Raw genomic sequence first — 15165 nt, 5'->3', positions numbered from 1 at the left:
CAACCACGCATGCACGAAGATATCGCCGGAAAAGCACATGACCAAACGCAAAAAAGTGAACTTGCAGCCATGCAGAGAAACCAGAACACGTAAACACACAAACACAGCCACACAAAAAAAATGCAGAAAAAGGCAAAAAATAGAGCCAGAGATGCACGCACCCATGTGGCAGCAGAAAAGAAGAGAAAATAAAGAGAATACGGCAGAGCAGAGCGAGAAAGGTGAAGCACGTAAGCTCTTTCCTCGCACGTAAACTCTTTCCTATTTCTATTTTAAAAGGACAAGCACTGGTGGGAAAAAACATAGAAGGACTTCTAGAGAGAGAGAGCATGAAGGAAAAACAAAGCAAGAAAAAAGAAAAGATAGAGTATAAAGAAAAGGAGAGAAAGACGAGAGCAAAAGGGAGAAGAGTTAGAGAAAGAAGAGGAACCGAAAGGAGATAGAGCAGTGGTAGAGAGACACATTACAAAAAGGAGACGAGTAAGAGGAACAGACGAGAAATCGGATAGAGATAAACAGCAAGAAAAACAGAGCATGGGAATGGACGATGAAAAACGAGAGAGAAGATAAAAACGGAGAGGAGATCGAGGAGGACAGCACTCAAACCATATGAAAACGGTGAAGAAAGAGGTAGATCGGAGAGTTCAAGAACATGAGCAAGGTCAGAATGGATTTTCTTCTGATGAGGACGCTCATGTTATTGGTGACTATGTTAAGCACCTATTAAGGGAGCTACCTTCATCTCCAGTTCCAGCATCATGTTGCACTGCTTTGTTAGAGTTATACTGGAAACCTTTCCAGAGCTTAATCAACATTTATTACAGAGCCAGCATCTCTCTTTCCTTCCTCTCATTCTGCCGTCATTGACTGAGCACTCGGTTCTCCTCTGTGGTACCTCGGTAGAACTCCAGCCTTCTTCTCGACTTGGTGTGTTTGAAGGTTTGGAAAGGAGACTGAACTTCACCTCTTCTTCTTCACATTCTAAATCACTCTGTGGTCGACGGTGGTGTACGTGTATGTGCTCGGTCTTCATCTCCTTTTCCTTTCTCAGTTACAGGCATGGCGAGAGTGTACGTAAAGTTGGTTCATTCCTTATTAATTACTTCTGTGAATTTTTTATTCAAATGAATGATTCTTGAATGTATGTTTTTTTTATGCTCATATGCTAAGCACAAATATCAATTTTTAAAACTTGAAGTAAGAGATTTTGAGAATTTTCACAAACATTTAAAAAGATCTCATACCATAAGAATCAATAAGATTTTATAGGTATGAGGATCAATTTTGTAGGTATTTATATAGGTTCTAAAGACCCATTATTAAAATTAATTTTTTTATTAATAAAATATTTGAGTCTCATGAGAGATTTTAAGAATCTTCATAGATAAATAAATTAAGTGTATTATCGTGTGTGATAATAAATCCTCGCAGAATTTCACAATTATTGATTTATATAGTAAATAAATGATTTTTGTAAATAAAATTATAAATATTTTTAATAAAATTAATTAATCAAAATAAGGTATTCAATCTTTTGGTCATATGAGATTTTTTTATAATATCTGTAGACCTTTAGGATAATCGTACTATTGTGAGAGTCAATAAGGCTTTGCAGGTACAACGATTAAGATTTCTATATTTAAATATGAATTATAAAATAACGTATTAAAATATATTTAAAATATATAATATTTAATCCTTTATGGTGTGAGGATTTTGAATCTCCGCAAATATTTAGGATAATCATATTACCATAAAAGTCAATAAGGCTTTACAGGTATGATGATTAAAATTCTCTAAATATATATATATATATATATATGCATGCTCGAATAAATTATTATTAACATATAAATAAATTATTTTATTGTGAGAGATTTTGAAATCTCCACAGATATTTAGAATGATTGCATTATCGTATGAGCCAATAAGGCTCTACAAGAACTGCGATTAAATTCTCAATCATAAAACATAAATGAAAAATAATTTTTAAACCCTTTTCTTTTCTTTATTCCAAAAATTTAAAAAAATTGAGAAAATAGTTGAAATTAAATTACTTTTTGCAATTTAAAACACACATATCAAAATTTTAGAAATTATTTTATTTGCAAAATGGTGACTTATTTCTAATCAATTTCTCTTTAAAAAAATATATTTTCACCCACAAACAATTACCAAGCCCGAACTACGTGGACTTTGATCCCCACCGCAGGGTACGTAGGCCTCAGACTTAGATTCTGAATCAAGTCCTCCCCGTAAATAAATAAATATTTCTCGCTTAATTGTTATCATTTTTATATCAAACACATGAATATAAAAGGGATAATTAAAATAATTTTAAAACCATATTAATATCGCACAACAAACTTTAGGTAATCGTTCTCATGAACGGGTGTTGTGGGGTGCCGAACACCTTCTCCACACTCAACCGACTCCCGAACCTATTCTCTGATTTTGTAGACCATCCTTATCCACCTTTAAACAGTTTCGCGAGATTTCCCTCAAAATCTTGGTGGGGACTCCCATTTCTCTGGTCTTCCTTCCAAAGGCCAAAACCTCTGCTCTCGCGCCGTCCGTGTCGCATTTCCGGGTGCGACATCATCCTTAGAGTAGATGAGGATATCATCGATGAAAACCACCACAAATTTATCCAAGTGAGGCTTGAAGATTCTATTCATGTAGTCCATGAAAATAGCTGGGGCATTGGTTAATCCAAAAGGCATAACTAGCAACTCATAATGACCATACCTAGTACGGAATGCAGTTTTCGATATATCTTCTGCTCGAACTCGTAATTGGTGGTAACTTGATCTCAGGTCAATCTTGGAGAAAATTGATGCTCCTGTCAATTGATCGAGTAGGTCATCAATCCGAGGAAGGGGGCACTTATTCTTTATGGTAACTTTATTCAATTGGCGGTAGTCAATACATAACCTCATGCTCCCATCCTTCTTCTTTACAAATAAAACAGGTGATCCCCAGGGAGACACACTGGGCCTAATAAAGCCCTTCTCTATTAACTCTTTGATCTGCTTCTTTAGTTATGCTAACTGAGCTGGAGACATTCGATAAGAAGCTTTAGATATAGGCTCCGTTCCTGGCACAAGATCAATTGCAAACTCCACTTCTCTCATTGGAGGTAATCCTATCATGTCCTTAGGAAAAACATCAGAGAACTCACTTACCACTGCAATTTCATTTACTCCTTCTTCCACCTCTACTTGCACTAAAAAGAAATCATATAAGCCTGGCAACCCTTATGAATATACTTCTTTGCTTGTACTGAAGATAACAATTGCGATCTATTGGGATACACAGAAGGGATTGGTAGAGAAATGGTCTTCCTCTTACAATCAAGAATGGTGTTGTTTGCCGATAACCAATTCATCTCTATTATTAAATCAATACCCTTTAAAGGTAGACAAACCAAATCAATAGTAGATGTCCTACCATTGAATTCAAGCATACAATTCAAAGAAGCTTGGGAGGTTTTAACTGAGGCTCCAGCCAGTGTAGAAATAATCATATCAAATGGTAAATTACAAACATACAGTTTTAACCGTAGAACACAAGCATCAGACACAAAGGAATGGGTTACACCAGAATCAAAAAGAGCTTCAATTTCAAAACCTTGGAGTTTGAAAATACCTTTAATGAGGTTGGGTTCTTCATTCGCCTCCTGCTGTGATATTGCAAACACCCTACCAGGAACTGTAGTCCTAGCATCATTGGCTCCTCGTGACCCTTCTTTACAAACTCTAGAGATGTAGCCTGGCTTCCCACACTTGAAATAGATTAAGCATTTTCCTTAATGTACCCTTTCACATTTTGCACACCTCTGACTATTAGCTATACTAGCTGCAGGTGCAGTAGAACCCTTGTAAGAATATTATCCCCTGTAAACTGGCTCTTTGAGGGTCCACTGAATTGGCTTTTCGAAGGGCTGTTAAACTGACTCTTTGGAGGTTGGCTTAGCCGCTTTCTAGAACCACTAGCATTATAGCTATTCCTCTTACTGATACCCCTAGTAGGTCTCCAGAATGGGGTAGATCTAACTTGAGATTCCTTCCTTTTCTCGGCCTCTTGTTCTCTCATCCTCTTAGGAATGATGTATATTTTGTCACATATCTCTTTAAAATCTTCAATTTGAAAAGGTGATAATGCTGTTCTCAACTCTGGCCAGCCTTTTCCAATAACCGCTTTGCTTTCCATTTAGGATCATGGTGCTTTTAGAGATAGGTACTGTACTTGGACAACTCCAGAAAACGAGTTATAAATTCCTCCTCGTGCAAATTTCCTTGTTTAAAAGCATGGAACTCTGCTTCTTGATCTGCTCTTAGAGAATTAAGATAGTAATGTTGTAAAAACTTTCTCTTGAATTCCTCCCAAGTAATGTCATCATCATTATCAAGTTTGGTGCTATCCCACCATTGTTGGGCTGCTTTCTATAATAGTTGTTCAGCAATTCGTACCTTTTGTGGCGAGGTGCATTCCACAACCCTGAAAATCTTTTCTAGTCGCTTCACCCATTCCTTTGCTTCAGTTGCATTCATTTTACCTTCAAATACAGGAGGATTAAATTTTTGAAAGCTTTCCCAAACTTGAGTGATACTGGTCGGTTGAGGCCGAGGGCGTACTCCCGTACTACTACTTGATTCATTTATTTTATTGCCATCCTTTGAATGATGATCACTAGCCTCCTCATGAATAGGGCCATTCTCTCCGATGCGGTAGTTGCCTTGTCTTCTCATTACAGCTATCTCTACCTCACATCTGTTCACTTTTTGACCTATGTTCTTAACCAGATCTCTCAACTCCCTTAAGATAGCATCATTGTTTTCATGCGAAGGTTGATCTTGGGGAGGTGGAGGTGGAGGTAGAGGTGGAGGTGGATTTGAGTTAGCTCTATGATTCACTATGATTCTGTACTCCTATAAAAATACCTGAAGAAGATTTGAGTTAAAAAGTAAAATTTTATGTAAATCTACACTCAAATAGAAGGGAAGTGCACATGTTGATATTTACTTGCCATGACTTCTAAGTGTAAAAGGAAAATCAACAATGAAATGGCCACGGAACAACTTGGCTCTGATACCAAAAATGTAACACCCTGTCCTACTATCTAGACACTTAGCAAACAATTATCAAAAAATAAACACCACACTTACTTTATTTAATTCAAAGCTTTTTTTTGACATCATAAATTTAACATATAACTAAATTCTAGAAATCTTAATCTAAGCCAGTTCATGGTGGACTACCATTCAATAACTAAAAGCAGATAGATCAAAAGGAATATAGTCTAAAAATGACAAAAGGTCCTATAGTCATGGTGAAAAGTAAATAGAATCTCGCATGTGCTGTGAGGAGTATGAGAGCCAAAGGCTCATTCCTCCAATGCCTTCCCTTGATTCTTTCTTAGGCTTTCTCCTGAAAAATGTTAAAGAAAGGGTGAGCACTATTGTCTCAGTAAACCAAAGTTTAACCATACATGCACAAACTACAATCACACAATTATACAACCAATATAGAAGTGAGTTCATAAGAATTATTCAGTGATAACGTAAAAATTTCATATGGTATAGCTCATAACATGTCATTATGCAGTACCAAAAGCCCCTTTATTACTCCATCCATCTTTATTCCGCTGACTGGAACCATAGGCTTAAATATGGTTTGGCCCACACGCTGAACTAACTAAGCTTCTCCAGTGTTTGAGATATACCCAGCCAAAGGTACAGAGCCCAAGCCCAGACTATGGCTCTCCTCCTTAAAAAAACCCCAACCAGGAGGTGTCACAGTCCCACATTCCCCCTTTACAAACTCAGCCAAGTAAGTATTGAGGAACGGGGCTTTAAAAAAAAGGCCAACCACTGTGCGCATAGTGGAGGCGAACCACGTGGTCATCTAAAGCATATATATATCAACATCATCATCTTCTGATCAACCCATCCCCTAATGCCTGCCGCACATACACAACATTTACATGGCATACAAGCACGCCTGAAAAGAATATAAATGTCTCATTCGATCAACTAGATTTACAATCATGCTTGAAAGAAATAAGCTACTCTTAAACAATATACAATTTTCATGAAACAAACATTATTAATATGCATTCACAAGCATGCTTGAAAAGAAACACCCACAATAATATATAGCCAAGCTACAAGCATGCTTGACAGCATTCAGTAACATATGAAATTCTCACAATTAAATTTACAATTATACGCATTTGTTATAAAATACAGAGCTTGCACGCATACAGAAAAACCCCAAGTTACCTGTCCTCCTTGAGCTAACAAGTAGTCCCACAGCAAAAATCTAGGCAATTAAAAGCTCTTAGTGAGATTCTACAGAAATCATATACACACAAAAATATTCAAATATAATTTAAAGTTATTAAATATTACCCGAAAATCATTTTGATGTGACTCTAAAATTACTCTAGGATCTTAAAGTTATCCTAAAAGATTTTAAAAATTTTCCCTTTTTTTTTCTTTTGAATTAGACTATTAAGTGTTAATCTAGATTTTTTATTGTCCAAAATAGATATAAGGCTATAAGATGCCTCTGGAATAGTATCACTTGAGTAAGAAAGTCATAAAGCAAGCTAATATTATTATATTATATATGTATATATAAGATGAAAGCCCTTGAAAAGCAAAAGATGTGAGAGAAAGAAGAACTAATATTATAGATGTATGTAATTTAAAGGCTAGAGTAAAGAAAAGTAGAAGGGAGGAACGACGTGATGGACTTTTCACGTACTGTGTGTGTGAGCCTATATTCCTTATATGTATAAGGCACGGGAGGAGGAAACCGAAAGAGATGAGAGGAACGACAAAGAGGAATACCTGCGAGAGAGAGCTCTTGAAAAACAGTAGGCGGCCACATCTAGGGAAGAGTGAATGAAACTAAATAAATATAGAGGTAGGGTTTTTACTAGGTATATAAATTTAAGCTTATAATATATATTTTTTCCTTGTTATTATTATTATTATTTAAATACTTATATCTGTCAAGATAATTTTCAGAAGATATGTTATATTTCAAAATTTAACAAAATTATCTAAATATTATTATTTTAATTAATTTTTTTAAAAGTTAGTTTCAAACATTTGTTAAATTTAATTGCTTTAGTTATTAACATTTATATGTGTGTGTGTGTGTGTGTGTACTATCTTACCATTTTAGGCCCAATACTTAATACTAGGTCTATTTTAAGGTGCCTATGGATACTCTAAAACCCAATAAAATTTAAGGTGTTACATCCTATCCTAGTAAGGCTTTGCTGAAGGATATTGCATAATTACTAATAGAAACATGTTTAGTGAAAGCAGCTAGTTCCTCACAATGTGCCAAACTAAGGTTCGAATCTCTATTGAAAGAGGTGGCCATATTTAGTGCTCAACCATGCCTTGAACATGATTGCATCTAATAGGAAGATACTTGTGAGTGGTAAAAAAAGAAAAGTGATATTGCTGAATTGATTAATTAAAATCGGCAACTAGATTTACAAATTTGAGACTAAGAGTATAATGTTATGGTAGATTGTGAGTTTTGGAGGAGGAAAATGTTCCTTGTGAGATGCACCGGTTGTTACTATTATGTGGGAATGGAGTCACAAGAGGAACTCAATTCAGGTTCACAAAAAATGCAAACAAAGAGAGAAGAGAACAGAGGAAGGAAAAAAACTCAATTGAATACATACACGCGTAGGGAGGCCAATGAGAAACTACTTCTCATATGCCTCATAAAAGCCTTCACACACAATATGAGGAGTGGGCAATGTGTGGCATTTGGTTAACATAACCGTTCCCTCCTTTATTCAAATCATATCAGAAAATCACACTCAATAGCTCAGGTTTTATCACATATAAAGACAAATATTTTTTCATTATACTGATAAAAAACACCGATAAGAAACAAAAGGCTTATTGGTATTATGAATACTAGTTGAGGCTCATAAGGTGTCATGTAGATGGTAGGTTGAGAGAGGAGTGCATGGCGGAGCCACATGGTAGTGAGGGGGGGATGCACCCCTTGATTTTGAAAAATATTACAAGTATTGTATAGAAATTTTACAACTTTACATCCCTTATTCTTGATCCTTTGCCCCCTTTAGACTAAATAAAAAATATTTAAATTCAAAAACTTATTAGGTATAAAATAGTTTAATGATTTATATAAGATATAAAGAGCATATTTACATAAAAGATCATACCAACTTAGTCATTATAATTTTTAAGAAGAAAAATGATCATAATCAATCTATTTATGTTACTATAATTTTAGTCCTATAGTATAATTATTATTTTTAAAAAATATTAATTTTTTATTAAATTATTTCGCACCCCTTGGTTTTGGGTCCTGGCTTCGCTACTAGGTATGGCGAGGGACCAAGAACAAGCAAAGCACTTAGAGACATCGAAAAGCTAGGGCCATTCAGGCAAGGTGTACTAACGACATAATAAGACATGAGAATAGGAACACCATCAGTACCAATAGCCTTATGCCTAGCAAACTTAGTATTGGCTTCATTGGGATCAAGGGCAGTGTCTACAACACCAAGCCTCATCCTATTTGGGCTATATACAGCTATAAGGAGGGCATCAGTTGAGGATAATGGAGAGGGTGAGGCCAACCTTCTTGCCCTCTCGAAAGGCCCTTAGTGGAAAGGCTCAATTAGGGATTCACCATGGCTTGTAGTTGCCCCCATGAGAAGTAGGCCATTGAACCTAAGTGGTCGAACGATAGAAGGATGAATAGCCTCTCAAAAACCTTTCTCAATTGATCTTCCATACCAAAACTTGTAACAAACAAGGTGAGTGGGACTCCTTGAAGAAACAAGCAAAGTAAAGGAAGAGACTTTACGAAAGGAACCATATAGGATGCCCGCAAATTGGGGATACCACTAGCTCGAGAAAAAGGAATATGAGGGACCCTTAGACATGTGGCACTCTCGTTTATATACTCCTTGTAAATCCTCAATACTAGTCAGTTCTAACATATCCCTTACCCAGTAAGCAACATATAAAGTCCACCTGAATTTGTCCACACACAACCACACAATTAAAGTAAACCAAGGTAAAATAGGAGACTTGAACTCTTAACCTTGCCAATAAAGTCCTAGTTTTCATCTCAGGCTTTATTTATACATCCACAACTTACATTGCAATTCAATACAATAACAAATATATAGTCCTTAATTTGTTTTTAAAATGCGGGATCCTGACTTCATAGAAAATATGTTCAATAAAAAGGACTTATAGAAGTATAGACTCATACTCACTTTAAAAGAAAAACAAACAAATAATTTTTCCTAAAAACAATGTAGCATGTGGTATAGAGTAACGTGCTCTACCTCTATAACATGCATTGCAGCTTGCACACCATGCACCATGGTGTATATATTAGATTTAGCTGTCATGATAGATTTCTGATACGAACTTCCACCACATGCCATTTTCACATCCGATGTTAGATTGGAGTGATTCAAGTATTCACATGAAACTTATAACACAATCTATTTAATGAGATAAGTTTGGACATGATCCAACGGTCCAATATTAAATTGGACACCCTATAATGTCTGCCTTGACATTATCAACATTCACTATAAACTCACAAAAAATAATGATAATTAGGAGTAAGGATCGCTTCTAAGCTCACATTAAATATAGAAGGGTTAAAACTAATAATATTTTAAATTTTTTTGAAATATTTGGGATCCCATAAAAAACCCTTTAAATAAGTAGTTTGAGCTCAAACTTAATGATTAATAAAGATATGGAAAGCATGAAAAAGTTTTGGGAAGCAAAACACTTGAAAACAGGGCTAAAAATGTCAATTTTAAGTATTTTAGTACATGCGCCGTGGCTCATGGTCTATGTGCCACAGTATGTGACATAGAGAGGCCAATTTAGCCACTATACTGTGCGTCACAGCTTGCGTGCAATGCGCTCCAGTACACGTGTCCCTGTCATGACTGCTTTTCAGGACGAACTTCGAACATGGCCATTTTCACATCTGATGTCCAATTGGAGTGATTCAAGTGTCCTCGTGAATTTTATTCAATAAGTTAACTAATGGTATAAGTTTCGTTACGATCCGACACCGTATGAGAATTTTAGATACTCGGATGCAAAAATCAGTTTTTTAAATAATTTTCAAGCATCCAAGTACCCAAAACTCAAAACTTATACCATTAACCCATTTTGAGGCTTGAACTAAGTCCAATGGATCAAAATACACCAGATTGAACATTTAAACATATAAAAACATACCAAACACAAAATTTGGCCACTTAATGCTGGTTTCACCCAATATAGCCAAAAACATAAAATCAATACCACATACACCATTTAGCCTCTATTGCTACATAATACATCACATATACATTATAACCATACGTATACAACATTCCTTGCACTTGTATTAGTATTTTAGTTTATTACCATGAAAATCACCACATATCCACATCATATACAGCATTAGGTTAAAATATAAAATATCATAGTATAATACAAGTGCAACCAATCAAAATGATATGCATTCCTAGTTAGCAACATATAATATTATATCACTAAGTTTATGTACACCACTCAAACAAAATCGGGTATTACTATTTATAATGAACCAAGTTTGCTAATCCTTGCCTGATTCTTTCCCCTGCTCAAACTTAGTGATAGAACTTGTAAAATAATAACCACGGGGTAAGATAAAAATTAAGTAACTAAGATAATCTATAATATCGATTAACATGCCAAGTTATAAACAAGTTTTAAAACATGAATAACAAACACACCATATACAATTCACCACAGTAAAATGCATGATCATTAATGATCTGATCCTCCAATACTCTTGACTGAACCTGTAGGCTATTCCACGGAACCAAATCACATGTATGGCCCCCAAGCTCACTATCCATGGTAGGACTACCCAGCCAAGGTGTCTTAAATCACTTCAAGACTACAGGTTCCCCCTATTACAAGTAATTAGGGTGTCATTACTCCCATATCACATCCTATGAATGCTAAGGATCATAATCTCCAACTCCGTACCCTTTTGGGTACAAGGGAGAGTAAGTCTCTAATACTGCACCCTTTTTTAGGTACTAAGGAGAAATATGAGTTGTGCTTGGCATCTCGAGGTACCAGCAGTGCCATATGGATTTAATCTCCACTAATTCTACTAGGGTGAGCTCCTACCCTCTAACATGCCATATTTCACTATACATCTCCACTTGACCATGCATAAACCACTTTTTAAGCAAATATAACAATTCTTACCATTTGCTCCAAAAACATGAAATTTTACAAATCAATACTCCACGCATTTTTTAAAATAGTTAACTTTTATAAAATTTATACATATATACATAAAAAATCATAGAAGAACAACTTGAGAATAACTTATTCAAGGTAATAAATAATGTAAATTATCTAGCTACCTCAACCCTTTTGTTACTAAAAGGGTTACTCGTGGTACTAAATCTCTTATTGTGTCAAGGCAAGTTTTCTACCACTACAATCTACATCAACAAGTACTATATGTTAATTTTCAATTAACACAAGAACTACTAGCTATCAATAACATCACAATTCTCCCACTTCTCACTCATATTCTCAAGAAAGAGACTTGTCAAGATTACAATTTGTCCACACATTTTCCTTAAGCCTCCCTTTAACTCAATCACAATATAACACTTAATATCTTAACTTGTCTCACTTTAAAAGCCCATAATCAAGCTAGGGCTTGATCTAACTTATACCAAATAATAAATAAGCTTCATATTACTACTTATTCAAGGTTAAGAAACTTAAATCAAACCTTTAAAGTCAATTGAAATCTTTAAAACATAGACTCATAGCTTAATCCATTCAAAGCAAATTCTCCCACCTCTAAATTTCATGGAAAATGAGATGAAAATGTAGAGGAGAAGGGTAGGAAACTTACTCAAGAGTTTGAAGGTCCAATTTAGCTTCAAAATTCTCCCAAAATGAAGCTCTAGCAGTGCCCAAAGCCTTCCCCTTTGTGTGCTAGGTCTTTCCCCATAAAGTTGCCTTCTTATGATGATTTTTGTATTTTAAGCTGTTTGTGCTATGTCATGCACCACAACACATGACACACAAGCTGTGGTATATGACGTAGTGAGCAAAAAGTCATTTTTTCTCCCCCAATGCCACCCGATTCGATCTAACTTCAATCCTAGCTCAATTTAGAGCCAAGTATGACCCAAAAAGCCAATTAACAACCCAAAAACATAATTAAATTAACTAATTATTTTTAACTAATTTATCCCTTAATTAATAATTTATTCCAGATTTATTTTTTTTGGGATGTTACAATTCTTCCCTTTTTTAAAGAAATTTTTCCCCTAAAATTTAACAGGCACAACATATACTTAGGGAAATAGATAGGGATACTGTTGCTTCATTTTGTCCTCTATCTCCCAGGTAGCATCACCAGGAGCCATTCCTTTCCACACCACCTTAACCAGTCGAATAGTCTTATTTTGCAATTGCTTATTTTTAACATCTACTTTATTCTAGCTCTGCTTAATAAGTCATATTCTCTTACAGATCTACCTCTTTGGGTTCAATCACAGATGGATCAGTTTGATATTTCTTCAATTGAGAAACATGTAAAATATCATGAATCCTAGATAATTACAGTGGCAAGGCAATTTGGTAGGCTACTGACCTAACTTTCTTGAGGATCTCAAATGGACTCATGAATCGAGGAGACAATTTCTTTTCTCGAATTGACCTCCCAATTTTCGTTATAGGCAAAACTCTTAGAAAAACATGGTCACTAACCATAAATTCCAATGGCCTTCGACGTCTATCCGCATAACTCTTCTGCCTACTTTGAGCCATTAGAAGTTTCTGCCTTATAATTTGAATCTTTTATGTCGTTTGATCCACAATACTGGACCCATAATACTTCTCTTACTTAGTTCAACCCAACAAAGAGGAGATCGACACGTCCTTCCATATAGTGCCTCATAAAGAGCCATCCTTATACTGGAGTGGAAACTATTATTGTAATCAAACTCAACTAAAGGTAGATGGCTATCCTAATTGCCTCTCAACTCCAAGGCATAAGCTCTCAACATATCCTCTAGAGTCTGTATAGTTCTTTTTGTCTGTCCATCAGTTTGCAGATGATACACTATGCTGAATCTTAATTTAGTACCCATTGATCTCTGTAATGCTTTCCAAAAATTCAAGATGAACCTTAGATCACAATCAGAGACAATGTCCTTTAGCACCCCATGCAATCTCACAACTTCCTAAATGTAGATCTCTACCAACTTCTCTAACAAATCATTTATTCGAATTGCCAAGAGATGGGCTGACTTTGTCAACCTATCTACAATCACCCAGATATAATCATGATTAGATTGGGTTCTTGATAATCTTGAAATGAAATTCATAGATATACTATCCCACTTCCATTTCGGTATCTCCAATGGTTGTAAGGTTCCTGTTGGTCTTTGATGCTTGATTTTAACCTTTTAATAAATCAAATGTCGAGATACAAAATCTGTCACATCTCTTTCCATTCCAGGCCACCACAAATACCACTTTATATCCTAGTACATCTTAATTATGTAACCTCCTCTTATATATCCATATAATATAAGAGAAGATTACGGTGTTACCACTACCTCTTATTATTCATCACAATCAATTTCATTTCAAAAGCTTCGGTCGAAGACTTACATTATAAAATTAAATAAATCACAATACAATAAGAGAAAACACAGTGGAAATAAATCATACACTCCTTAAATACATGGTGGACATAAGCCACCAGCATTCCTATGTCAAATACATGCATTTCAACGTAAATTAAAAACTGAAACTTGGTATGTGCACTGCGGTGGACGGTTAGTATGCCATGGCATGTGGCACAGAGCCACACGCTCGCCCTGTCTGTGTTGTGTGCCACAGCATGCATCTCCATGCACTATGGCGTGCTTGTCCTGATTTCTGCTATCATTTTGATAGCAAAAATAATGAACTTTCGGTGTGTACCATTTTTGCATACGACATCCGATTGAAGTGATTCAAGTGCCCACACGAAGCTTAGCTCATATACTAACTAATAAGATAGGTTTGGACATGATCTAATAGTCTGATCAAAATTTGGACACCTGGGTGTAAAAAGTCACTTTTTTTGAAAATTTTTGCATACCCAAGCGCTCAAATTGATCCCTTTCTCTCATTAGACCACACTAGGCCTTGAACCAAGTCCAAAAGGATCTAATACACCTGATTGACCTTAATTTATCACAATCATATTCATATATCAAAATTTGACCCCTCTACGGCCAATTTTCACAATTCACTAACTTGACATACTATGCCATTTCTTAGCATAACTTAGCCCACTCGGCTATTTCTCAACTCATACATATGCAATCATATTCACAATAAAATCTTAGCCCCTAAATTACTCATTTCATCATAATTTATCCTTTGGCTTAAGATTCACCAACATATACAACTAATTCAACACAAACACACTCAAATCAAAGCCCCTTTATCTCAAACAGCATAAATACACATAATCAGGCTTGATTTCACTAAAACTCAGTTCAATACATGCATGTAACCCTATGGCAACTCATATATACTTATATATACAATCTTTCAGTTCAGTTCATTACACAAACCCAGAGTACATGGTTTCACAACTCAAGCCGATCCAGACTCTCTTCCCTTGGCCTGGTCACTTCCCGGTCTTGTAAACATGTAACCACGGTGGTGAGATAAAAATCTCAGTAATAGAATAACTCACTCCTATTGACTATCACATGCAACAATATGAAAGTAAACATAGTATATCATTAAAATCTCATAAAATAGCATTTATATCATGTCTCATTTCTTTTCTCAACATTTCCTTAATCACAAAAGATTTCATGTTATCTCAAGATATTTTAACATATCACATATTATACTAGCATGATATTTACCAACCAAACCTCCAAATCACCCTGACATGAAACCATAGGCTCATTTCAGACCAATGTATACTCTCATTAGTCTTAAGCTCACTTGCAGTGGTAGAATCACCCAACCAAAGATGTTTTAACGTACAATAAGGACTATGGTTTCCCCCAATATACACAATGGGGCATTGTTG

At 35.4% G+C, this 15165-nt stretch overlaps 1 protein-coding gene across 2 annotated transcripts in view; it reads left to right on the top strand.

Annotated features, from left to right (window-relative positions):
- Positions 1–325: 325 nt before the first annotated feature.
- The window catches only part of LOC129293478 (uncharacterized), an 87774-nt gene continuing 72934 nt past the window's right edge, over positions 326–15165 (top strand). For both annotated transcript variants that reach the window (XR_008589166.1, XM_054931475.1), the window contains exon 1: positions 326–1070. Coding sequence is in view for 1 of the 2 variants with exons in the window: in XM_054931475.1 (XP_054787450.1) it covers positions 759–1070 (312 nt within the window). In the remaining variant the exon portion in view is untranslated. The remainder of the gene's footprint in view (positions 1071–15165) is intronic.

The sequence above is a fragment of the Prosopis cineraria genome, unplaced genomic scaffold, assembly GCF_029017545.1.
Source record: "Prosopis cineraria cultivar Desert tree isolate PC_DT_omini unplaced genomic scaffold, ASM2901754v1 PC1, whole genome shotgun sequence".
In the NCBI taxonomy this organism is placed as follows: Eukaryota; Viridiplantae; Streptophyta; class Magnoliopsida; order Fabales; family Fabaceae; genus Prosopis; species Prosopis cineraria.
This window is presented reverse-complemented; position numbering and strand designations above follow the sequence as displayed.